Below are 24,176 nucleotides of genomic sequence, written 5' to 3'. Positions count from 1 at the left end.
CTCCTGTCTGAAGAGCAACCTTCTTCCACCCTCTGTTTCCAACCATCAGGCTAATTCTGTAGCCAGTTGGCTGGCTCTCCATGGATCCCATGTGATCTAACTTTACTAACCAGTCCACCACACACAACCTTGATGGAAGTCTTGCTGAAGTCCATATAGATAATATCCACCACTCTACCTTCTATTTTCTTGATCACCTGCCCAAAAATACTCGAACAAGTTGATGAGACATGATTTCCCACGCGCAAAGCCATGCTGACTATCCCTAACCAGTCCTTCCCTTTCCAAACACATGTAAATCCTCTCTGTCAGGATTCCCTCCAACAATGTGCCCACCATTGATGTCAGGCTCACTGGTCTGTAGCTCCCTGGCTTTTCCTTGCAGCCTTTCTGAGATAGTGGCTCCATGTTATCCGTCCTTCAGTCTTCCAGCACCTTGCCTGTGGCTATTGATGACACAATATCTCTGCCAGAGGCCCTGCAATCATTTTCCTCACTTCCCACAATGTCTTGGGATAGACTTGGAACTGGTTCTGGGGATTTATCTACGTTTATGTGCTTTCAGTGCTCCAGTGCTTCCTGTCTTGTAATATGGACTCTTTATGAGACGTCGCTATTTATTTCCCTGAGTTCAGTCGCTTCCATGTCTTTCTTCATGGAAATACTGACAAGAAAGTCTCTGAATACACGAAGGGCCAAGTTGAAGTATTAGCAGAGGTTGAGAAGCAGTTTAACTGCTGGGTAGGGTGGTAAAGAAGGCGAATGGCATGCTTGCCTTTATTGGTCGGGGCATTGAGTACAAGAGTCAGGACGTTATGTTGCAGCTTCATAAGAATTTGGTTAGGACACACTTAGGCAATTGCTGCAGGAGAGGTTTACCAGGACGCTGCCTGGATTAGAGGGTATGAGCTGTAAGGAGGGGCTAGAAAAACTCAGCTTGTTTTCTCTGGAGCGGCAGAGGCTGAGGGGAGACTCGATAGAAGACTACACAACTATGAGGTGCACAGGTAAAGTTGACGGTCAGAATCCTTTTCCCAGAGTTGCAATGTCTAAAACTAGGGGACATGCATTTAAGGTTAGAAGGGGAAAGTCCAAAGGAGATGTGAGGGGCAAGGCTTTTTACACAGAGAGTGAGGACAGTCTGGAGTGTGCTAGCAGGGATGGTGATGGAGGCAGATACAAGGGGCTTTTAGATAAGCACATGGATATGCAAGGAATGGAGGGGTAAGGACCAAGGGCAGGCGGAAGGGATTAGTTTAATTTGGAATGACAAATGGCACAACATTGTGGGCCGAAGGGCCTGCTTCTGTGCTGTTCTCACTGCGCCTGTTTGTGTGTGTGAGCTGTGACCAAAATATTGTCAGAAGTGAGGGAGAATCAGCAGTTTCTCAGCATTTTCACCCCTCGATTTCAGCACCTGACTATTTTACCTTGGAGCTCGTGGAGATCTCTGAGATCGAGTGAAAAATGAATGACTGGAATCAGATTATCATTGCTGTCAGTCTTTTGTTGGCCATTGCTTCACCATCAGATTCTCTCAGAGTCTCTCTAGCACCTGCCATTGGGCAGATTGAAGGACTGACAAGCTGAGAATCAGCAGTGGGCCCACATGATATACACACCTTCCATGGCCAACAGGGCCTGAGTGTGACAGCTTCAGGCCCACAGGGAGTGACACCCTGCCACTGCCCCATAACAGCCCCTAAACCAACCCCACAACATGATCCCGATCTCTGGCACAGACGTGATGATTGACTCTCCTCTGTTTCATTGAGATCTGAACAGCTTGCAAAGAACTTCCCAACACACAATCTCTCCCATCCAGACAAGGGTCAGGGGCAGCAGACACATGGGAACATCATCCCCCCCCCTCCAACCCCGCAATTTCCCCTTGAAGCCCCTCACCATCCTGACTTGGAAATACATCAGCCATTCCTTCAGTGTTGCTGGGACAAAATCCTGGAATTCCCTCCGTATAAGGGCATTGTGGGTCAACCCACAGCTCATGGACTGCAGCGGTTAAAGTAGGCAGCTCACCCCCACCTTCTCAGGGGGGCAACTAGGGACAGGGCAGTAAATGCTAGGCCCAGCCAGTGACACCCACATACAATGAATGAACAGTAGGGTGACTGGATGGGACAAGTTCTGTTCTATTCACGTTAAAGCTACAAATCCCGTCCCTGATCCTCGGGATTTCAAGAGAACGTTGAAGGTCTCTGATCCTGGACTCTGCCTGGAACATGGCTGGGTTTTGCAGAGAGATAGCTCCTCTGTATGAACAGTCCCTTAGCAGCAAGTCACTCTTTAGTTACATGTGCACAATACACTGGCTGTGGACTGCCAGCTCAGAATCAGACCCTTGTCTGTCCTGTTCAGCGATAACCATTGGCTGGTTGAGGGGTGGGAGAAGAGCTGAAGATGTCCTCTCCCTCTCTACAGTGCCCCTCGCTCCAGAAAAGCATCTCCACATAGGTTCTGCTCACTTGAAGAGTTCTGCTGTGCAGTTTTGTTGAGTGCTTGAGAATAAGTGCCTGCAAATTTACGAAGTGCACTGTGTGATAGCCAGGTCATCAGCCTCGCTATTGGTGTTACAGGGGGCAAGGAGGCAAATTTCGATGCCTTACCAAAGCATGAATTCCTGACCCCGCCTCCAGCACTGGTCGTCCACCAAGGATAGCTCTGTGCCATTATTTCTTTCCAACCACACCTCAATTTATTTAACACCATCAGTTAGATTTCCTTAGCACTAGCCCATCTGACAGTGTGGTGCTCCCTCAGCACTGACCCTCCGACAGTGCGGCGCTCCCTCAGCACTGACCCTCCGACAGTGCGGCACTCCCTCAGCAAAGACCCTCCGACAGTGCGGCGCTCCCTCAGCACTGACCCTCCGACAGTGCGGCGCTCCCTCAGCAAAGACCCTCCGACAGTGCGGCACTCCCTCAGCACTGACCCTCCGACTGTGCGGCACTCCCTCAGCACTGACCCTCCGACTGTGCGGCACTCCCTCAGTACTGACCCTCCGACAGTGCGGCGCTCCCTCAGCACTGACCCTCCGACAGTGCGGCGCTCCCTCAGTACTGACCATGTGACAGTGTGGCGCTCCCTCAGCACTGACCCTCCGACAGTGCGGCACTCCCTCAGTACTGACCCTCCGACAGTGCGGCGCTCCCTCACTACTGACCCTCCGACAGTGTTACACTCCCTCAGCACTGACCCTCCGACAGTGCGGCACTCCCTCAGTACTGACCCTCTGACAGTGCGGCACTCCCACAGTACTGACCCTCCGACAGTGCGGCGCTCCCTCAGTACTGACCCTCCGACAGTGCGGCGCTCCCTCAGTACTGACCCTCCGACAGTGCGGCGCTCCCTCAGCACTGACCCTCTGACAGCGCGGCGCTCCCTCATCACTGACCCTCCGACAGTGCGGCACTCCCTCAGCACTGACCCTCCGACAGTGCGGCGCTCCCTCAGTACTGACCCTCCGACAGTGCGGCACTCCCACAGTACTGACCCTCCGACAGTGCGACACTCCCTCAGCACTGACCCTCCGACAGTGCGGCACTCCCTCAGCACTGACCCTCCGACAGTGCGGCACTCCCTCAGCACTGACCCTCCGACAGTGCGGCACTCCCTCAGCACTGACCCTCCGACAGTGCGGCACTCCCTCAGCACTGACCCTCCGACAGTGCGGCACTCCCTCAGCACTGACCCTCCGACAGTGCGGCACTCCCTCAGTACTGACCCTCCGACAGTGTTACACTCCCTCAGCACTGACCCACTGACAGTGTGGCACTCCCTCAGTACTGACCCTCCGACAGTGCGGCACTCCCTCAGCACTGACCCTCCGACAGTGCGGCGCTCCCTCAGTACTGACCCTCCGACAGTGCGGCACTCCCACAGTACTGACCCTCCGACAGTGCGACACTCCCTCAGCACTGACCCTCCGACAGTGCGGCACTCCCTCAGCACTGACCCTCCGACAGTGCGGCACTCCCTCAGCACTGACCCTCCGACAGTGCGGCACTCCCTCAGCACTGACCCTCCGACAGTGCGGCACTCCCTCAGCACTGACCCTCCGACAGTGCGGCACTCCCTCAGCACTGACCCTCCGACAGTGCGGCACTCCCTCAGCACTGACCCTCCGACAGTGCGGCACTCCCTCAGTACTGACCCTCCGACAGTGTTACACTCCCTCAGCACTGACCCACTGACAGTGCGGCACTCCCTCAGTACTGACCCTCCGACAGTGTTACACTCCCTCAGCACTGACCCTCTGACAGTGCGGCGCTCCCTCAGCACTGACCCTCCGACAGTGCGGCACTCCCTCAGCACTGACCCTCCGACAGTGTTACACTCCCTCAGCACTGACCCTCTGACAGTGCGGCACTCCCTCAGTACTGACCCTCCGACAGTGCGGCGCTCCCTGAGCACTGACCCTCCGACAGTGCGGCGCTCCCTCAGCACTGACCCTCCGACAGTGCGGCGCTCCCTCAGCACTGACCCTCCGACAGTGCGGCGCTCCCTCAGCACTGACCCTCCGACAGTGCGGCACTCCCTCAGTACTGACCCTCTGACAGTGCGGCACTCCCTCACTACTGACCCTCCGACAGCGCGGCGCTCCCTCAGCACTGACCCTCTGACAGTGCGGCGCTCCCTCAGCACTGACCCTCCGACAGTGCGGCGCTCCCTCAGCACTGACCCTCCGACAGTTCCTGCTCCCTCAGCACTGACCCTCCGACAGTGCGGCGCTCCCTCACTACTGACCCTCCGACAGTGCGGCGCTCCCTCGGCACTGACCCTCCGACAGTGCCCACTCCCTCAGCACTGACCCTCCGACAGTGCGGCACTCCCTCGGCACTGACCCTCCGACAGTGCCCACTCCCTCACGACTGACCCTCCGACAGTGCGGCACTCCCTCAGCACTGACCCTCCGACAGTGCGGCACTCCCTCAGTACTGACCCTCTGACAGTGCGGCACTCCCACAGTACTGACCCTCCGACAGTGCGGCGCTCCCTCAGTACTGACCCTCCGACAGTGCGGCGCTCCCTCAGTACTGACCCTCCGACAGTGCGGCGCTCCCTCAGCACTGACCTTCTGACAGCGCGGCGCTCCCTCATCACTGACCCTCCGACAGTGCGGCACTCCCTCAGCACTGACCCTCCGACAGTGCGGCGCTCCCTCAGTACTGACCCTCCGACAGTGCGGCACTCCCACAGTACTGACCCTCCGACAGTGCGACACTCCCTCAGCACTGACCCTCCGACAGTGCGGCACTCCCTCAGCACTGACCCTCCGACAGTGCGGCACTCCCTCAGCACTGACCCTCCGACAGTGCGGCACTCCCTCAGCACTGACCCTCCGACAGTGCGGCACTCCCTCAGCACTGACCCTCCGACAGTGCGGCACTCCCTCAGCACTGACCCTCCAACAGTGCGGCACTCCCTCAGTACTGACCCTCCGACAGTGTTACACTCCCTCAGCACTGACCCTCTGACAGTGCGGCACTCCCTCAGTACTGACCCTCCGACAGTGTTACACTCCCTCAGCACTGACCCTCTGACAGTGCGGCGCTCCCTCAGCACTGACCCTCCGACAGTGCGGCACTCCCTCAGCACTGACCCTCCGACAGTGTTACACTCCCTCAGCACTGACCCTCTGACAGTGCGGCACTCCCTCAGTACTGACCCTCCGACAGTGCGGCGCTCCCTCAGCACTGACCCTCCGACAGTGCGGCGCTCCCTCAGCACTGACCCTCCGACAGTGCGGCGCTCCCTCAGCACTGACCCTCCGACAGTGCGGCGCTCCCTCAGCACTGACCCTCCGACAGTGCGGCCCTCCCTCAGTACTGACCCTCTGACAGTGCGGCACTCCCTCACTACTGACCCTCTGACAGTGCGGCACTCCCTCAGCACTGACCCTCTGACAGTGCGGCGCTCCCTCAGCACTGACCCTCCGACAGTGCGGCGCTCCCTCAGCACTGACCCTCCGACAGTTCCTGCTCCCTCAGCACTGACCCTCCGACAGTGCGGCGCTCCCTCACTACGGACCCTCCGACAGTGCGGCGCTCCCTCGGCACTGACCCTCCGACAGTGCCCACTCCCTCAGCACTGACCCTCCGACAGTGCGGCACTCCCTCGGCACTGACCCTCCGACAGTGCCCACTCCCTCAGCACTGACCCTCCGACAGTGTTACACTCCCTCAGCACTGAGCCTCCGACAGTGCGGCACTCCCTCAGCACTGACCCTCCAACAGTGCGGCGCTCCCTCAGTACTGACCCTCTGACAGTGCGGCGCTCCCTCAGTACTGACCTTCCGACAGTGCGGCGCTCCCTCAGTACTGACCCTCCGACAGTGCGGCGCTCCCTCAGTACTGACCCTCCGACAGTGCAGCACTCCCTCAGTACTGACCCTCCGACAGTGCAGCACTCCCTCAGCACTGACCCTCCGACAGTGCGGCACTCCCTCAGCACTGACCCTCTGACAGTGCGGCACTCCCTCAGCACTGACCCTCTGACAGTGCGGCACTCCCTCAGCACTGACCCTCCGACAGTGCGGCACTCCCTCAGCACTGACCCTCCGACAGTGCGGCGCTCCCTCAGTACTGACCCTCCGACAGTGCGGCTCTCCCTCAGCACTGACCCTCCGACAGTGCGGCGCTCCCTCACTACTGACCCTCCGACAGTGCGGCACTCCCTCAGCACTGACCCTCCGACAGTGCGGCGCTCCCTCACTACTGACCCTCCGACAGTGCGGCGCTCCCTCACTACTGACCCTCCGACAGTGCGGCACTCCCTCAGCACTGACCCTCCGACAGTGCGGCACTCCCTCAGCACTGACCCTCTGACAGTGCGGCGGTCCCTCAGCACTGACCCTCCGACAGTGCGGCGCTCCCTCACTACTGACCCTCCGACAGTGCGGCACTCCCTCAGCACTGACCCTCCGACAGTGCGGCACTCCCTCACTACTGACCCTCTGACAGTGCGGCGCTCCCTCAGCACTGACCCTCCGACAGTGCGGCGCTCCCTCACTACTGACCCTCCGACAGTGCGGCGCTCCCTCAGCACTGACCCTCCGACAGTGCGGCGCTCCCTTAGTACTGACCCTCCGACAGTGCGGCCCTCCCTCAGCACTGACCCTCCGACAGTGCGGCGCTCCCTCAGCACTGACCCTCCGACAGTGCGGCGCTCCCTCAGTACTGACCCTCTGACAGTGCGGCACTCCCTCAGTACTGACCCTCCGACAGTGCGGCACTCCCTTAGTACTGACCCTCCGACAGTGTTACACTCCCTCAGCACTGACCCTCCGACAGTGCGGCGCTCCCTCAGTACCGACCCTCTGACAGTGCGGCACTCCCTCAGCACTGACCCTCTGACAGTGCGGCACTCCCTCAGTACTGACCCTCCGACAGTGCGGCACTCCCTTAGTACTGACCCTCCGACAGTGCGGCCCTCCCTCAGCACTGACCCTCCGACAGTGCGGCGCTCCCTCAGCACTGACCCTCCGACAGTGCGGCGCTCCCTCAGCACTGACCCTCCGACAGTGCGGCACTCCCTCAGTACTGACCCTCCGACAGTGCGGCCCTCCCTTAGCACTGACCCTCCGACAGTGCGGCGCTCCCTCACTACTGACCCTCCGACAGTGCGGCACTCCCTCAGCACTGACCCTCCGACAGTGCGGCAATCCCTCAGTACTGACCCTCCGACAGTGCGGCACTCCCTCAGCACTGACCCTCCGACAGTGCGGCGCTCCCTCAGCACTGACCCTCCGACAGTGCGGCGCTCCCTCACTACTGACCCTCCGACAGTGCGGCACTCCCTCAGCACTGACCCTCCGACAGTGCGGCGCTCCCTCAGCACTGACCCTCCGACAGTGCGGCACTCCCTCAGCACTGACCCTCCGACAGTGCGGCGCTCCCTCAGTACTGACCCTCCGACAGTGCGGCACTCCCTTAGTACTGACCCTCCGACAGCGCGGCGCTCCCTCAGCACTGACCCTCCGACAGTGCGGCACTCCTTCAGCACTGACCCTCCGACAGTGCGGCGCTCCCTCAGCACTGACCCTCCGACAGTGCGGTGCTCCCTCAGCACTGACTCTCCGACAGTGCGGCGCTCCCTCAGCACTGACCCTCCAACAGTGCGGTGCTCCCTCAGCACTGACCCTCCGACAGTGCGGCGCTCCCTCACTACTGACCCTCCGACAGTGCAGCACTCCCTCAGCACTGACCCTCCGACAGTGCGGCGCTCCCTCAGTACTGACCCTCCGACAGTGCGGCGCTCCCTCAGCACTGACCCTCCGACAGTGCGGCACTTCCTCAGTACTGACCCTCCGACAGTGCGGCACTCCCTCAGCACTGACCCTCCGACAGTGCGGCATTCCCACAGTACTGACCCTCTGACAGTGCGGCACTCCCTCAGTACTGACCCTCTGACAGTGCAGCACTCCCTCAGCACTGACCCTCTGACAGTGCGGCACTCCCTCAGCACTGACCCTCTGACAGTGCGGTGCTCCCTCAGCACTGACCCTCCGACAGTGCGGCATTCCCACAGTACTGACCCTCTGACAGTGCGGCACTCCCTCAGTACTGACCCTCTGACAGTGCAGCACTCCCTCAGCACTGACCCTCTGACAGTGCGGCACTCCCTCAGCACTGACCCTCTGACAGTGCGGTGCTCCCTCAGCACTGACCCTCCGACAGTGCGGCACTCCCTCAGCACTGACCCTCTGACAGTGCGGCACTCCCTCAGCACTGACCCTCTGACAGTGCGGCACTCCCTCAGTACTGACTCTCCGACAGTGCGGCACTCCCTCAGTACTGACCCTCCGACAGTGCGGTACTCCCTCAGTACTGACTCTCCGACAGTGCGGCGCTCCCTCACTACTGAACCTCTGACAGTGCAGCACTCCCTCAGTACTGACCATCTGACAGTGCGGCGCTCCCTCAGTACTGGCCCTCCGACAGTGTGGCACTCCCTCAGCACTGACCCTCTGACAGTGCGGCACTCCCTCACTACTGACCCTCTGACAGTGCAGCACTCCCTCAGTACTGACCCTCCGACAGTGTGGCACTCCCTCAGCACTGACCCTCTGACAGTGCGGCGCTCCCTCAGTACTGGCCCTCCGACAGTGTGGCACTCCCTCAGCACTGACCCTCTGACAGTGCGGCGCTCCCTCAGTACTGGCCCTCCGACAGTGCGGCACTCCCTCAGCACTGACCCTCTGACAGTGCGGCACTCCCTCAGCACTGACCCTCTGACAGTGCAGCACTCCCTCAGTACTGACCCTCTGACAGTGTGGCACTCCCTCAGTACTGACCCTCCGACAGTGCGGCGCTCCCTCAGCACTGACCCTCCGACAGTGCGGCGCTCCCTCAGTACTGACCCTCTGACAGTGCAGCACTCCCTCAGCACTGACCCTCTGACAGTGAGGCACTCCCTCAGCACTGACCCTCCGACAGTGCGGCACTCCCTCAGCACTGACCCTCCGACAGTGCGGCACTCCCTCAGTACTGACCCTCTGACAGTGCAGCACTCCCTCAGCACTGACCCTCCGACAGTGCGGCGCTCCCTCACTACTGACCCTCCGACAGTGCGGCGCTCCCTCACTACTGACCCTCCGACAGTGCGGCGCTCCCTCACTACTGACCCTCCGACAGTGCGGCGCTCCCTCAGCACTGACCCTCCGACAGTGCGGCACTCCCTCAGCACTGACCCTCCGACAGTGCGGCGCTCCCTCACTACTGACCCTCTGACAGTGCGGCCCTCCCTCAGCACTGACCTTCCGACAGTGCGGCGCTCCCTCAGCACTGACCCTCCGACAGTGCGGCACTCCCTCAGCACTGACCCTCCGACAGTGCGGCACTCCCTCAGCACTGACCATCTGACAGTGCGGCACTCCCTCAGCACTGAACCTCCGACAGTGCGGCCCTCCCTCAGCACTGACCCTCCGACAGTGCGGCGCTCCCTCAGCACTGACCCTCCGACAGTGCGGCGCTCCCTCAGTCCTGACCCTCTGACAGTGCAGCACTCCCTCAGCACTGACCCTCTGACAGTGCGGCACTCCCTCAGCACTGACCCTCCGACAGTGCGGCACTCCCTCAGCACTGACCCTCCGACAGTGCGGCACTCCCTCAGCACTGACCCTCTGACAGTGCAGCACTCCCTCAGCACTGACCCTCCGACAGTGCGGCGCTCCCTCACTACTGACCCTCCGACAGTGCGGCGCTCCCTCACTACTGACCCTCCGACAGTGCGGCACTCCCTCAGCACTGACCCTCCGACAGTGCGGCACTCCCTCAGCACTGAGCCTCCGACAGTGCGGCACTCCCTCAGCACTGACCCTCCGACAGTGCGGCGCTCCCTCACTACTGACCCTCCGACAGTGCGGCCCTCCCTCAGCACTGACCTTCCGACAGTGCGGCGCTCCCTCAGCACTGACCCTCCGACAGTGCGGCACTCCCTCAGCACTGACCCTCCGACAGTGCGGCACTCCCTCAGCACTGACCATCTGACAGTGCGGCACTCCCTCAGCACTGACCCTCCGACAGTGCGGCCCTCCCTCAGCACTGACCCTCCGACAGTGCGGCGCTCCCTCAGCACTGACCCTCCGACAGTGCGGCACTCCCTCAGCACTGACCCTCCGACAGTGCGGCACTCCCTCAGCACTGACCCTCCGACAGTGCGGCACTCCCTCAGCACTGACCATCTGACAGTGCGGCACTCCCACACTACTGACCCTCCGACAGTGCGGCACTCCCTCAGCACTGACCCTTCGACAGTGCGGCACTCCCTCAGCACTGACCATCTGACAGTGCGGCACTCCCTCAGCACTGACCCTCCGACAGTGCGGCACTCCCTCAGCACTGACCATCTGACAGTGCGGCACTCCCTCACTACTGACCCTCCGATAGTGCGGCACTCCCTCAGTACTGACCCTCCGACAGTGCGGCACTCCCTCAGCACTGACCATCTGACAGTGCGGCACTCCCTCACTACTGACCCTCCGACAGTGCGGCCCTCCCTCAGCACTGACCTTCCGACAGTGCGGCGCTCCCTCAGCACTGACCCTCCGACAGTGCGGCACTCCCTCAGCACTGACCCTCCGACAGTGCGGCACTCCCTCAGCACTGACCATCTGACAGTGCGGCACTCCCTTAGTACTGACCCTCCGACAGTGCGGCCCTCCCTCAGCACTGACCCTCCGACAGTGCGGCACTCCCTCACTACTGACCCTCCGACAGTGCGGCACTCCCTCAGCACTGACCCTCCGACAGTGCGGCACTCCCTCAGCACTGACCCTCCGACAGTGCGGCGCTCCCTCAGCACTGACCCTCCGACAGTGCGGCGCTCCCTCAGCACTGACCCTCCGACAGTGCGGCGCTCCCTCAGCACTGACCCTCCGACAGTGCGGCGCTCCCTCAGCACTGACCCTCCGACAGCGCGGCGCTCCCTCAGCACTGACCCTCCGACAGTGCGGCGCTCCCTCAGCACTGACCCTCCGACAGTGTTACACTCCCTCAGTACTGACCCTCCGACAGTGCGGCGCTCCCTCACTACTGACCCTCTGACAGTGCGGCGCTCCCTCAGCACTGACCCTCCGACAGTGCGGCACTCCCTCAGCACTGACCCTCCGACAGTGCGGCCCTCCCTCAGCACTGACCCTCCGACAGTGCAGCGCTCCCTCAGCACTGACCCTCTGACAGTGCGGCACTCCCTCAGTACTGACCCTCTGACAGTGCGGCACTCCCTCAGCACTGACCCTCCGACAGTGCGGCACTCCCTTAGTACTGACCCTCCGACAGTGCGGCGCTCCCACAGTACTGACCCTCCGACAGTGCGGCCCTCCCTCAGCACTGACCCTCCGATAGTGCGGCGCTCCCTCAGCTCTGACCCTCTGACAGTGCGGCACTCCCTCAGCACTGACCCTCCGACAGTGCGGCACTCCCTCAGCACTGACCCTCTGACAGTGCGGTGCTCCCTCAGCACTGACCCTCCGACAGTGTTACACTCCCTCAGTACTGAACCTCCGACAGTGCGGCGCTCCCTCAGCACTGACCCTCCGACAGTGTTACACTCCCTCAGTCCTGACCCTCCGCCAGTGCGGCGCTCCCTCACTACTGACCCTCTGACAGTGCGGCGCTCCCTCAGCACTGACCCTCCGACAGTGCGGCACTCCCTCAGCACTGACCCTCCGACAGTGCGGCCCTCCCTCAGCACTGACCCTCCGACAGTGCGGCGCTCCCACAGTAGTGACCCTCCGACAGTGCGGCCCTCCCTCAGCACTGACCCTCCGACAGTGCGGCGCTCCCTCAGCTCTGACCCTCTGACAGTGCGGCACTCCCTCAGCACTGACCCTCCGACAGTGCGGCACTCCCTCAGCACTGACCCTCCGACAGTTCCTGCTCCCTCAGCACTGACTCGCCGACAGTGCGGCGCTCCCTCAGCACTGACCCTCCGACAGCGCGGCGCTCCCTCAGTACTGACCCTCTGACAGTGCAGCGCTCCCTCAGTACTGACCCTCCGACAGTTCCTGCTCCCTCAGCACTGACTCGCCGAAAGTGCGGCGCTCCCTCAGCACTGATCCTCTGACAGTGCCCGCTCCCTCAGCACTGACCCTCCGACAGTGCCCGCTCCCTCAGCACTGACCCGCCGACAGTGCGGCACTCCCTCAGCACTGATCCTCTCACGGCGCAGTGCTCCCTTGGACAGAGAAGACTCTGGGCTGGAGCTTATATCTACAAAGCATGGCAATGTTATGTGTGTGCTTTCCCATCCCTGCTTGGGGTGAGTGAGCAATGATTGAGAAGTGTACGTCTGTCTGCCAGCTCAGTGCACTAAGGGTCGTGCAGCGATGGGGTATAATTGCTTGCTTTGTTTGTGTAGGAAGGAACTCCTGGGACATTTGAAGACCTATAACTATTATTACGAAGGACAGACAGCTCAGCTCCGTTCCCGCGAGGTAAGATCTCTCTCCTCTCTTCGACTGGATGTGGTTTGTACTGAATACCCTTTTAGGATTTGGAAGCAGGTAGTCAGCCCCTGAGTCCACACTGCAATGTGCAGCCGTGAAAACTGCAGTCCTAGACCTTCCCCTCCCCGACTGACTGCTTGGGGTCCACGTCATCTAAACGTTTGCCCAGGTTTCTGATGATTGCCCTGTTGCAGGCCTGTGCTATATCACAGATATATTCTGCCCCCCTTATTCTGTGGTAAGACCCAGCTTCAGGTTGTGGGACACATGGTCCATGTCTATGTCTATGTCCCTCTGAGTGCGGCATTTACACAGGCCCCTTCGGTGCTGATTCACACTCAGAGCAGGGCACATGTGGCAGTGAGCTCAAACTCCGAAAGGACATTGGCAAGTTGGTGGTGTGGGTGGAAAGGTGACAGATGGGGTTCAAAGCTGAGAAGAGTCGGGTGATGCACTTTGGAAGGACATTGAAGGATAATCTTACACAAGGGGGTACAGTTCGAGAGGGGAGGCAGGAGCAGACGGCTCTGGGTGGGCAAGTGCACAGGACACTGATTGTGGCCGGTTTGGTGGAGATTACAGTGAATAAAGTGTACAGCGTTCTCAGCTTTATTAACAGGGGCATAGAGTACAAGAGCAGGGGGCAGATGCTGAACCTGTATAAGATTCTGGTCAGATCTCAGATGGAGTATTATGTACGTTAGTGAACACCGCGTTCTCGCTGAGATGCAAATACTTTGGAGAAAGGGCAGAAGCAATTGGCACAGATCGTTCCAGAAGTGAGAAACTTCAGCGAGGAGGGAGTTTGAAGAATTTGTGACTGTTCTCCCTGGAGAGAGAATAGCTGAGAGGGAGATCTGAGTTTTTCCAAAATCAGGACTGTGCTGGACGGAGGAAACAGGGAGACGCTGATCCCTCTCGGAGAAGGAACACGAACGAGAGGGGAACAGATTTAAAGCGAGGTGCAAATGAAGCAAGGGGCTGTGAGATAACACCTTCCTAACTCGGCCTGTAGTTTGGGTCTGGAACGCACTGCCTGGAAAATGGTGGAAGCAGCTTCATTGGAGGCATTCAGGAGGGGAATTGGATGGCTATGTGGTTCGAGGTGGTGTGTCGGGGATTGGGGGATGAGCACAAGATAATGAGGCTTGTTGATGAGCCAGTGCAGAGATGTTGGGCCCAATGGTTGCCTGCGCTGTCTCAATGAGGAATGGAATGCAAAGCAGCAATTCACAAAGGGAATGCCTTGGGCAGTTGAAATAGCATTAGGGATGCCCCTTGTCAGTCCCTGTGACGAAGCTGCAGCTGTATCCACTGGAGATGGGGTGTGCAGTTACAGGTGAGGAGGGCACAGTTATCCCGGCCATGCCCGTCCTTCCGTTTTCGTCCCTGTCATTGAGGCTGTTTGTGAATTGCTGGCACTTTTGTCCCAAAGCTGTTGTCCTCTCTCCAGGAAGAGAACGAGTTGATCATCGAGGGGCTGCTGAACATTTCCTGGGGGCTGAGGCGTCCCATCCGACTGCAGATGCAGGATGACAATGAGAGGATCAGGCCCCCCCCTTCCTCGACCTCCTGGCATTCCGGCTGCAGCATCGAGGCAAACAGGTAAGGACCAACCGCTTCCCCCCCTCCTCCCCCGCCTGGGACTGCCCCAACTCCCCATGCCTCGGGACTGATTTTCACCCAGAACTGCATCCCCGCACCGTCGCCTGGGACTGTCCTCCCGCCCCGCCAACCTGGTACTATATGCTCCCACCCCTCCCAGCCTGGTACTGTACACCATCCCCTCCTGGTCTGGGACTGAACCCCCCCCCCCCTCCACCGACCATTGCCTGGGACAGATATCCTCCCTCCCGGCCTGTGACTGTACCCCACCCATCCCCACCCCCACTTGGGACTGTATACCCCCCCCCCCAACCCTTGCCTGGGACTGTACACTCCCCCCCCATCCCACCTCGGACAGAAACCCCCCACCAACCTGTGACTGCATCCCCAGCCTGGGACTCTATGCATGCACCCCACCCCTGACCTGTGACCCATCCTCCCTCCACCCCGGCCTGGGACTGCATGCCACCTCCCCCAACCGGCCTGGGGACTGAGGACCCCACACCCTGTCAGATGGGGCTGCACCCTCCTCTCACTCTGGGTCTACACCCCTCTCCCCAGGACCTCCCCACACCCTTGGACTACACTGTCATCATCCTGCCCCTCTCTACTGCCCCCTCCATTTGTTACCCTCCCACTACCTTCAACCTGCGACCACCCGAGTGAGGGGTGGTGATGGTGAAGGGGAAATAAGGGGAGAGCTGTGAAGGGTGGGGGTCATGGGAAGGGCAGGATAGTGAGGGGGAAAGAAGGCGAGGGCGTAATGGGAGGGGTGAACAATGGGACGTATATCAGGGGTAATGTTGGGTGGGGGGCGAGATCAGGATCACAAGGGGAGGAGGAGCTGATCATGGGAGTAGTGGGGCATGGAGAGGGAATCAGGGAGGTGAAACTGGGACAGAGGATTGTGAGGAGCTGGGAAGTGGTTGCGTACCCTGAATATACACTGATATGATGTATATGCTATGTTCCCACCTGCCGATCACTCCCTGTTTGTTCTATCAGGCTCCTGAAGACAACATTTGTCATCCCAGATGTCAAAGTGGATGAGGCCGAGAATCTGCCTGAGGACAAGGAGCCTGTCTCTCACACTGATGACAGTAAGTCCATCAGCTGTAAAATCCCATAGGTACTGCCCGATCTTGTACACCCGAGGAAGGCCATTCAGCCCCTTGAACCTGCCCTGTAGTCTATAGTGGGCCCGTGTCCCCCTTGGGTTTTAACCACCAGACTTCTACCTCCTTTTAACAACGACATCTGTGCTGTCAGATGGAGAGTGAGGAATTGAGTTTGTCTTTATAGGAGAGAACTCTAGCTTCCAGGCTGCGGAGAGCATTCCTAGATTCTCCTCCTGGCATTGGGGGGGGGTGATATCCCTCGGTTAGGAACCCCGGACGGTTTGGGCTCGGCTGGTGGTGTGACTGCTGCGAGGTTGTTCCAGAAACCCATCCGGGTCACTCATGCCTTTCAGGGAAGGCAATCTGCTGTCTGAACCAGTTTGGCCTCCCCGTGACTCCAGGCCCACCGCCAACGTGGCTGACTCTCAACTGCCCCTGGGGCCTGAGCAAGCCACTCAGTTCAAGGGCACTTAAGTGGGGTGGGTAACAAACGCAGTGATACCCCTATCTCCGAGATGGATTGTGTAAACTGGCTCTGACTGGGCCTTCCATTGCGTTGGGCTGACCCAGCCGCGGATCAATCTTTGGAGTTCCTCCCCACTTCCTTCCGGTCACCAAATGAAGGTCCAAAAAGCTCACGGGCTTCTCTGTTGCTCGTGTGAAGGAGTTCGGAGTACAGGGCATCACAGGAAACTGGGTTCTGGGATGTGGGATGGCTGGGTTCTGGCCAGGTCCCAGGCTGGGGCTGCCAAAGACTAGTAGCTTTCTGCTTTCTCCCCCAGACACCCCCTGCCCTACCTGTGGAGGTGAGCCGTTCTCTCCCTGGCGAAGGGGGTGGGTGAGGGTAGGCTGCCCATTGGTGGTGGGCGAAGTAGGGATTTATGAGCTAGCCTGCAGCGGGGACGGCGAGAAGAGTGGGGTCTGACTTTGCTCCCTTGTGTTGGCAGATTCCCAGGAGCGCTGCCCCCCAGGAGAGGCAGGTAGCTCCCAGCTGATGAGGACCAAGAGCGACGCGGGGGCTCTGATCGTTCGGCGAGCCAACCTGCGCTCCCCCAGCGACAAGAAGAGGATCAGGCGCCATCGGTTCTCAATCAACGGCCACTTCTACAACCACAAGGTAAGCGACCAGTCAGCCACCAGCTCCCATCCTGGACAATTGGCAGTGGGATCACCACGCCGGGAAGCAGAGGAGCTCTGACTCACCAACCCAGCTACCAGCTCCAATATCACTCGAAGATTGGGTGTGCTAATGAGCCAGGAGGTGTGAGCGGTAGCCATGGTGCAGAGTCCAGCCTGCGGCGCGTGAGAGCTGGAGCTGCCTGGAAGCACTATTGCTGAGGCTCTTCCTTCGGCCGAGGCGGGGGTGTTGGATTCAGGAAACCTGTCTCCCTGATCTCCTCTGGAGCGAGGAATTGATTCAGATGGAGCAGGTTCGCTGCAGCTCTGTGCTGTTCTCGGAGTGCAAGGGACCTTTGAAACCAACCCCTGGACTCCTGCTCCCAATCCACTGCCCAGTGACTCTGAACTTGCGTCTGCTGGCGAAGACCTGACCCAGTCCTTCACGACAAGAACACCGCGATGTTGGAGAATGGGAACTGAGAACGGACAGTGTGTTGGAGATGCTGAGTGGGTCGGGTAACCTCAGCAAAGACAGGGAGATAGAGAGAAATAGGACCAGAGCTTCAGGTTGCTGAGTGGCCTCGCAGTCAATGTCTCATCGTTCTCACTGTGTGTGTGTGTGAGAGCTGGGTTTCTTGCTGCCTTGCACTCTGGTGGTGATGTAAGCCCCTCGGTCAGCCTGAACACTGTCTTATGAAACACTCCTGTCTCTTCTTTCCCACAGACATCCGTTTTCACACCAGCGTTCGGTTCAGTGACAAACGTTCGCATCAACAGTACCATGAGCTCGCTTCAAGTCCTCAACTTGCTCCTGAACAAGTTTAAGGTCAGTGGTTCTGGGCATGGACCCGGTCCTGCTTGTACAGGGGCTGGGGGTGAGGGCGGAGAGGAAAGGAAGAGATACTGGGCACGAATGGTGAGATCTACGTGCTGTGAGATGAAGGAGAATTTCTTCCAAATACGTCCAGCTTGGGGCGGGGAGGGAGCTGCCGTGAAGCTATGCCGTACGGCCCGGCCGTTTCCTGCATTTGGGAATTCTCGGCAGCTCCAACCAGTTCGCTTCGCGTCTGTTAATGGAGAAGAAAAGAAATCTTCAAGCCTATCAGAAAGGGTGACAGAGCACAGTATTTTGAAATCGAGAGGAGGGTCAAACAGAGTCAGCGTGGCTTCATGAAGGGAGAAATAAAGCCTGGACAATTTATTCCAGCTATTAGAGACAGATAAAGGGGGAATCAGTGACAGTCATAGACACATGGCAGTGTACAGCACGGGGAACACACCCTTCAGTCCAACTCTTCCCCCACCGACCAGACATCCTGTATAAATCTAGACCCACCTGACAGCATTTGGCCCATATCCCTCTAAACCCTTCCTATTCACGTATACATCCAGGATAACAAACTGTGGAGCTGGATGAACACAGCAGGCCTCTCAGGAGCACAAAAGCTGACGTTTCGGGCCCAGGCCCTTCATCAGAGGCCCGAAACGTCAGCTTTTGTGCTCCTGAGATGCTGCTTGGCCTGCTGTGTTCATCCAGCTCCACACTTTGTTATCTTGGATTCTCCAGCATCTGCAGTTCCCATTATCACATATACATCCAGATGCCTTTTAAATGCTGTAATTGTACCAGCCTCCACCACTTCCTCTGGCGACTCATTCCATGCACACACCACCCTCTGCGTGATCCTTAGGTCCATTCTATATCTTCCCCCTCTTACCTCTAACCTATGCCCTCTAGGTTTGGACTCCCCTACCCTGGGGAAAAGACCTTGGGTAATCACCCCATCCATGTCCATCATGAATTTATAAACCTCTGTAAGGTCACACCCTCAGCCTCCGACACTCCAGAGAAAATAGTCCCAGCCTATTCAGCCTCTCCCTGTAGCTCAAACCCTCCAACGCTGGCAACATCCTTGTAAATCAAATGTCCAGAAAAAAAACATTCAACAAGGTGTATCACACACGGGGTTACTTATTAACGTAAGAGCCCATGGTATCTGGGATTGGATATTAACATAGATAGAGGACTGGCTAACTAATTGCAGACAGAGAGTGATGAAAGGGTGTTATTTAGATGTTGGAATCCTGTTCAAACTAGTGGACTGGGCACAGGGATCAGTTTTGGGGACACAGTTACCTAAGGGAAGATCGGTTGGCATTGGAGGCAGTCCAGAGCAAGTTTCCTTGGCTGATCCAGGGGATGGAGGGATTGTCTTATTGCGGCTGCCTGGAACAAAAAATAAGAAGTGACTTGATTGAAAATACACAATTTCACAGAATTTTCACATTTCATCGAATCCCAACAGTGATGGAAACAGGTCCTTCGGCCCAACAAGCCTACGCTAACCCTCAATTGGTCCACAGTTGGTAAAGTTGCTTCACTGGGCAGGTATGGAGAGTTTGGTCTGAGACTCTGCCACAAGGGGAAAACAGAGGGGCATCATCTTAGAGTCAGGGGTCACCCATGTCAGACAGGGACAAGGTGGAATCTCTTCTCTCAGAAGGGAGTGAATCAGTGGGATTGTGTACCACAGAGGGCTGCTGAGGCTGGCTCATTCAGTGCATTCAAGTCTGAGAGAGACTTTTAAGCAGTGAGGGAATCAAAGGTTATGGGGGAAAAGGCAGGAAGGTGGAGTTGGAGATGATCAGATCAGCCATGAATTGAATGGTGGAACAGACTCGATGGGCTGAAAGGCCTGGTCTGTTCCTTTGTCTGCTGCTGTTATCCACTGTGACCATACCAGAATACCTACAACGTTGGGCCTTGTTGAACCTCTGCTGCCTGCGCTGGCAGGCTGAGTTTTCCTTCACCCATCACCACTGGCCTCGCTACTCTACGCCCCATGAAACCTCTTCCTGGCATTTGGAATCCCTTCCCGACCAGTCATCTCCCCGAAACCCCACCTGAAACAAATGCTCCTGTGCCTCGCTTCACTTGTGCGTGTGCACACCCGCCTCCGGCCCACCGTTGTCAGCCCTGGCATCGTCACAGAGAGCCCCCAGGTGGTCTGCAGTTTGAGCCATCTGTCCATCCCTCCATCTTCCACAGCCTGATTGGCCAAACCCACCCCTTGGCCAGGAATCAGCCGCCTCCGCTTCCCCCAACCCCAGTTCCGAACGCCTCCTCTGTGCCCTGTTCTTCGGGGGCTGCCCGAGTGCCATTGGCCGGTCCCTTCAGGAGGAGGGGAGAGGAGATTGGGTGGTGGAAGTGGGCAGCAGAGTGAGTGAGTAGGCAATGCCCCCTCCTCCCCCGCTGCCATCCTCGAAGAAAGTGCAAGGCGAACAGAACAATTTGGTGATGTGGCATTTTTCACTCTCTCCTCTCGTTTCAGATTGAGAACAGTTCTGATGAGTTTGCACTTTATATAGTCCACACCAGTGGAGGTGAGTACGTGTCTTGTGATGTTACCTTCACCTTGAGCTCTTGCCCAACCAATTTCCGAGTTGGGGGGCACAGCAATTGACCCAATTGAGCCAAAGTCACATCCAAAGCACTTTGCGCGGATTGGGCCCAACAGCTGGTACCATTGCGTGGCGTTCGTTTGCCAAGAGGAGAAGAGCCAGAGTGAAGGCTGGGCATGGTCTCCCTGAACAAGAGCATGGAGTGGGAGAGTGGGGGGGAAGAGTGCCACTTGGCCGGTGATACACCAGCTCCTCCTGCAGGGCGGTGTGAATGTCCCATAGATGCCATCCTCCAGCAGCACCACAGCACACGTAGCCACCCAGAGCCTCACCGAACAGTCAGAGCACTGAGGGTATTCCAAGATATTGGCGAGGGGGGAGAAAGGGCAGAGCTAGCAAGGCCATGAGGAGGCCGAATGGCATGTCAGTGGTTATTGGTCAGGCCTTGAGGGATGGGAGGGACAAAGTCAGACTGTGTGTGCAGGTGAGACCAGTGCTATGCATCTTAGAATCCCCAGGGTGCAGAAAGAGGCCATTCAGCCCATTGAATCGACACCGGCCCTCTGAAGAGCATCCCACCCAGGCTATCCCTGTGACCCCCTATTTGGCCCGCCTTGCCCACCAAGCCTGCCCATCACCAGCTTTGTGCAGCATGGGGCTGGGCATTGCTGAGGAAGGAGGGGGCCGTTTCACAGGCCGTACAGGTGTAGGTACCCCAGGCCAGTGCTCGGAATGGGATAGGTTTCTCCGTGAAGACAGGCTGGGTGAACTTGCTCCATCTCCCCTCAACCTGATAGCAGTGGTGTTCAGGCTTCCTGGCTGGAGAGTCCAGGTGCTGCTTCAGGATAAGGGGCTGATCATTCTGGGATCGAGAGAGAGGTTTCTTGTCCTATTCGGAATACCCTATCCCAAAGGGTTGCGAATGGTCCATTGCTGAGGTGATTCACACCTGAGATGGGGCACTGTTGGATATTTCAGAGGGGAATTGAGAGAAGCGGATGTGAGGCTGGCACAGGGGGCTGGCTGAACGTTGACAATGATCCATCTGAAGGGCACAGCAAGCTGCAACAGCTGAACAGCCACCTCCTCCTCACTTTGTCACATTGTCACAGAGAACGGAGCACACTGTACCCCTCCTGTTGTGGTGAGGAGGGGGGAGGAACCATTTCACTCAGGGGTGTGGTCACTTTCTCTAATTGGTGTCTCCGTCTCTATCCATCTCCCTCTCTCTCTCCCTGATTCTCTTTCTGTCTCTGTCTCTGTCTCTCACACTCTCACTCTCGCTGTCCCTCCCTCGAACCATCTCTCTGCTTGTCTTTCACTCTATCTCTCTCTCGTACTCTCTCCCTCTTTCTCCCTGACTCTCTATGCTTCCCTCTCTCTCTCTGTCCCCCTCTAACCATCTCTCTTTGTCTGTCTGTCTATCTGTCTGTATCTGTCTCTCTCTCTCTGTCTCGGTCTCTCTCTTTCTTTCTCTCTCCCTCTCTCTCTGACTCTGTCTCTCTGTCTTTCTCTCTCTCTAACCATCTCTTTCTGTGTCTGTTCCGCTCTGCCTGTTTCTTTTTCTCTCTCTCTCTTGCTGCCTGTATCTCTCTGAATCTTTCTCGGTCTCTTTTTCTCCCCGACTCTCTGACTCTATCTCTCTTTCTGTCTCCCTTTCCCTCTCTCTACCTTTGCTCCCTCGACAGAAAGGACCAAGTTGAAGGATTCAGACTACCCCCTGATCTCCCGCATCCTTCAGGGACCCTGTGAAGCCATAGCGAAAATATTTCTGATGGAGAAGGATCTGGGGGAAGAGGTCACCTACGATGTGAGTACCTATTTGATGTCTCATTGTTTGTGATTCTGTGTGTGTCTGGTTGGAATTGGGAATCCATTGCTGTTTGATGGGTTTGACAGGGGCTGAGGGTCTGTGGGAGACTCCCGATGGATGAAAGCAAGACCTGTGGAAGTGGGGATAATGGCAGAGTAATATTATCACTCAACTATTAATCCATAGACCAGGTCATGTTATGGGCACACAGGATTGAGGACTTTCTCTTCTGTGCTGTAACCATGCAATAGTTAACTGGGAATAACTGACACCAAGTGGAGAATTGGAGGCAGGAGAATAAGCAACGGAAAGCACTGTTGAAGCGCTGCAGTGCCACCACAGGCAGGAGAGTATCATTACAGTGTGACATGTTTACATAGGAATTTTACATTCTAATGAGAAATGTTTGCAAAGTGTAGGGGGATGGGCTTAGATTAGTTCACAGGCCGGCGCAACATCGAGGGCCGGAGGGCCTGTTCTGCGCTGTATTGTTCTATGTTCAAGCACATGCGAGGTTTATGAAAATGTGATCTGTCTCCCCTTTTGGATTCTCAGCCAAAGCTCAGGAAGTAAGGAGGGGAATATGCGTTACTGGTGCATTGTTCTAATGACCCGCGATTGCTCCTGCCACCAGTGTTTTCAGAATGAAACCACTGGGCTTGTTCAGTACATCTGCTTGTTTGTGTATTTCCAGAATCTTCTATTCTTTTCCGGTCCCCTCCCCCCAGGTTGCTCAGTACATTAAGTTTGAAATGCCAGTGCTGCAGAGTTTCATTGTCAAACTGAAGGAAGAGGAAGATCGAGAGGTGAAGAAATTAACACGGAAGTGAGTTCATGTCGCAAACTGTTTCAGGTTTTTGAGAACAAAGTGCGAAGCTGGATGAACACGGCAGGCCAAGCAGCATCTCAGGAGCACAAAAGCTGACGTTTCGGGCCTGGACCCTTCATCAGAGAGGGGGATGGCGTGAGGGTTCTTGAATAAATAAGGACTCTGATGAAGGGTCTAGGCCCGAAACGTCAGCTTTTGTGCTCCTGAGATGCTGCTGGGCCTGCTGTGTTCATCCAGCCTCACATTTTATTATCTTGCATTCTCCAGCATCTGCAGTTCCCATTATCACTGTTTCAGGTTTTTGTTACTTTCATGTGTTGGGCCAGGAAGGCAGTCCATGACAGACAATTAATACCTGAATTTTTACTTTCTGAACTTTAGTCACAGCTCCAAACCCTGCACGGGTTGAGAGAATAACTTTGTAATTCTTACTATATCTCCCTGATGTTACTTCTTTGGAAGATGTTTGCACCAGTGGGAGGATGTAATAGTAATATGACGCGTTTAAGTAGGAAATTGCAATGCAGTACTGAGGGAGTGCCGCAGCGTCCCTGAAGCTAAGAGTTGTGTGACATATTCCACTGCTGTACCACCCGCGCACCCCCCAACCAGGCTGACCCTGTCCCGGGGCAGAACTGAGGGGGTATCGCACTGTACCACTGCAGTAGCCCCCCACCCCCAGGCCCCAGGGCAGTACTGAGGGAGTACTGCACTGTACCACCCACTCCCCCCCAGGCCCTGGGGCAGTACTGAGGGAGTCCCGCACTGTCCCACTGCTGTACCCCCCCCCCCCCCAGGCCCCGGGGCAGTTCTGAGGGAGTACCGCACTGTCTTTGAGTATAGATGAAGAAACATGATGCTGTTTCTCTCTGCAGGTATTCGGTCATGCGTGCTGTTCTCGAGACACGGGTGCAAGAGCTAACAGAGTCCTGGGCACAGATCTGAGTCCTGGCACAGCGGCTGGGACAAATGGCACAAGAGATTTAGAAGCGGGCACTCTCTCAGATGCTGATATTGGGTGACAATGCCCTGACTATGCACTTCTCGACCTCCCCTGGAGTGGGACCTTGGCACCTTCCAGACTGTCAGTTGTCTCCATCTGTTGGTGGTGGGGGCAGTGGGTGGGAGGGTGGGGAGGGGATGGTTGGGTGAGGAGGTCCCTCGATGGGGTGGCCAGCACTTTGAGGTTATCCTGGGCTCTTGGGAACAGATGCTTCATCTTCAGAAGCGAGATGCTCAAACAAATCCAGCCAATGTTATTGGGACATCAACAAAAACATCCTTTCCTCATCTCCACCTTCTTTCCTTCAATGTTTCCAATCT

General features: G+C 57.5%; 1 protein-coding gene across 3 annotated transcripts in view; it reads left to right on the top strand.

Annotated features, from left to right (window-relative positions):
- Positions 1-23,960, top strand: part of rassf2a (Ras association domain family member 2a) — a 63,401-nt gene extending 39,441 nt beyond the window's left edge. For all 3 annotated transcript variants that reach the window (XM_048522991.2, XM_048522992.2, XM_048522993.2), the window contains exons 3-11: positions 12,880-12,955; positions 14,421-14,572; positions 15,578-15,672; positions 16,638-16,807; positions 17,534-17,635; positions 20,142-20,193; positions 21,900-22,021; positions 22,753-22,850; positions 23,729-23,960. In XM_048522991.2, the coding sequence (XP_048378948.1) occupies positions 12,880-12,955; positions 14,421-14,572; positions 15,578-15,672; positions 16,638-16,807; positions 17,534-17,635; positions 20,142-20,193; positions 21,900-22,021; positions 22,753-22,850; positions 23,729-23,798 (937 nt within the window). In that variant the 3' untranslated portion in view covers positions 23,799-23,960. The remainder of the gene's footprint in view (positions 1-12,879; positions 12,956-14,420; positions 14,573-15,577; positions 15,673-16,637; positions 16,808-17,533; positions 17,636-20,141; positions 20,194-21,899; positions 22,022-22,752; positions 22,851-23,728) is intronic.
- Positions 23,961-24,176: the final 216 nt, after the last annotated feature.

Source organism: Stegostoma tigrinum, chromosome 40 (assembly GCF_030684315.1).
Source record: "Stegostoma tigrinum isolate sSteTig4 chromosome 40, sSteTig4.hap1, whole genome shotgun sequence".
NCBI classification, from domain to species: Eukaryota; Metazoa; Chordata; class Chondrichthyes; order Orectolobiformes; family Stegostomatidae; genus Stegostoma; species Stegostoma tigrinum.
Note: the sequence above shows the minus strand (reverse complement) of the source record. Positions and strands in the feature narration are given on the sequence as shown.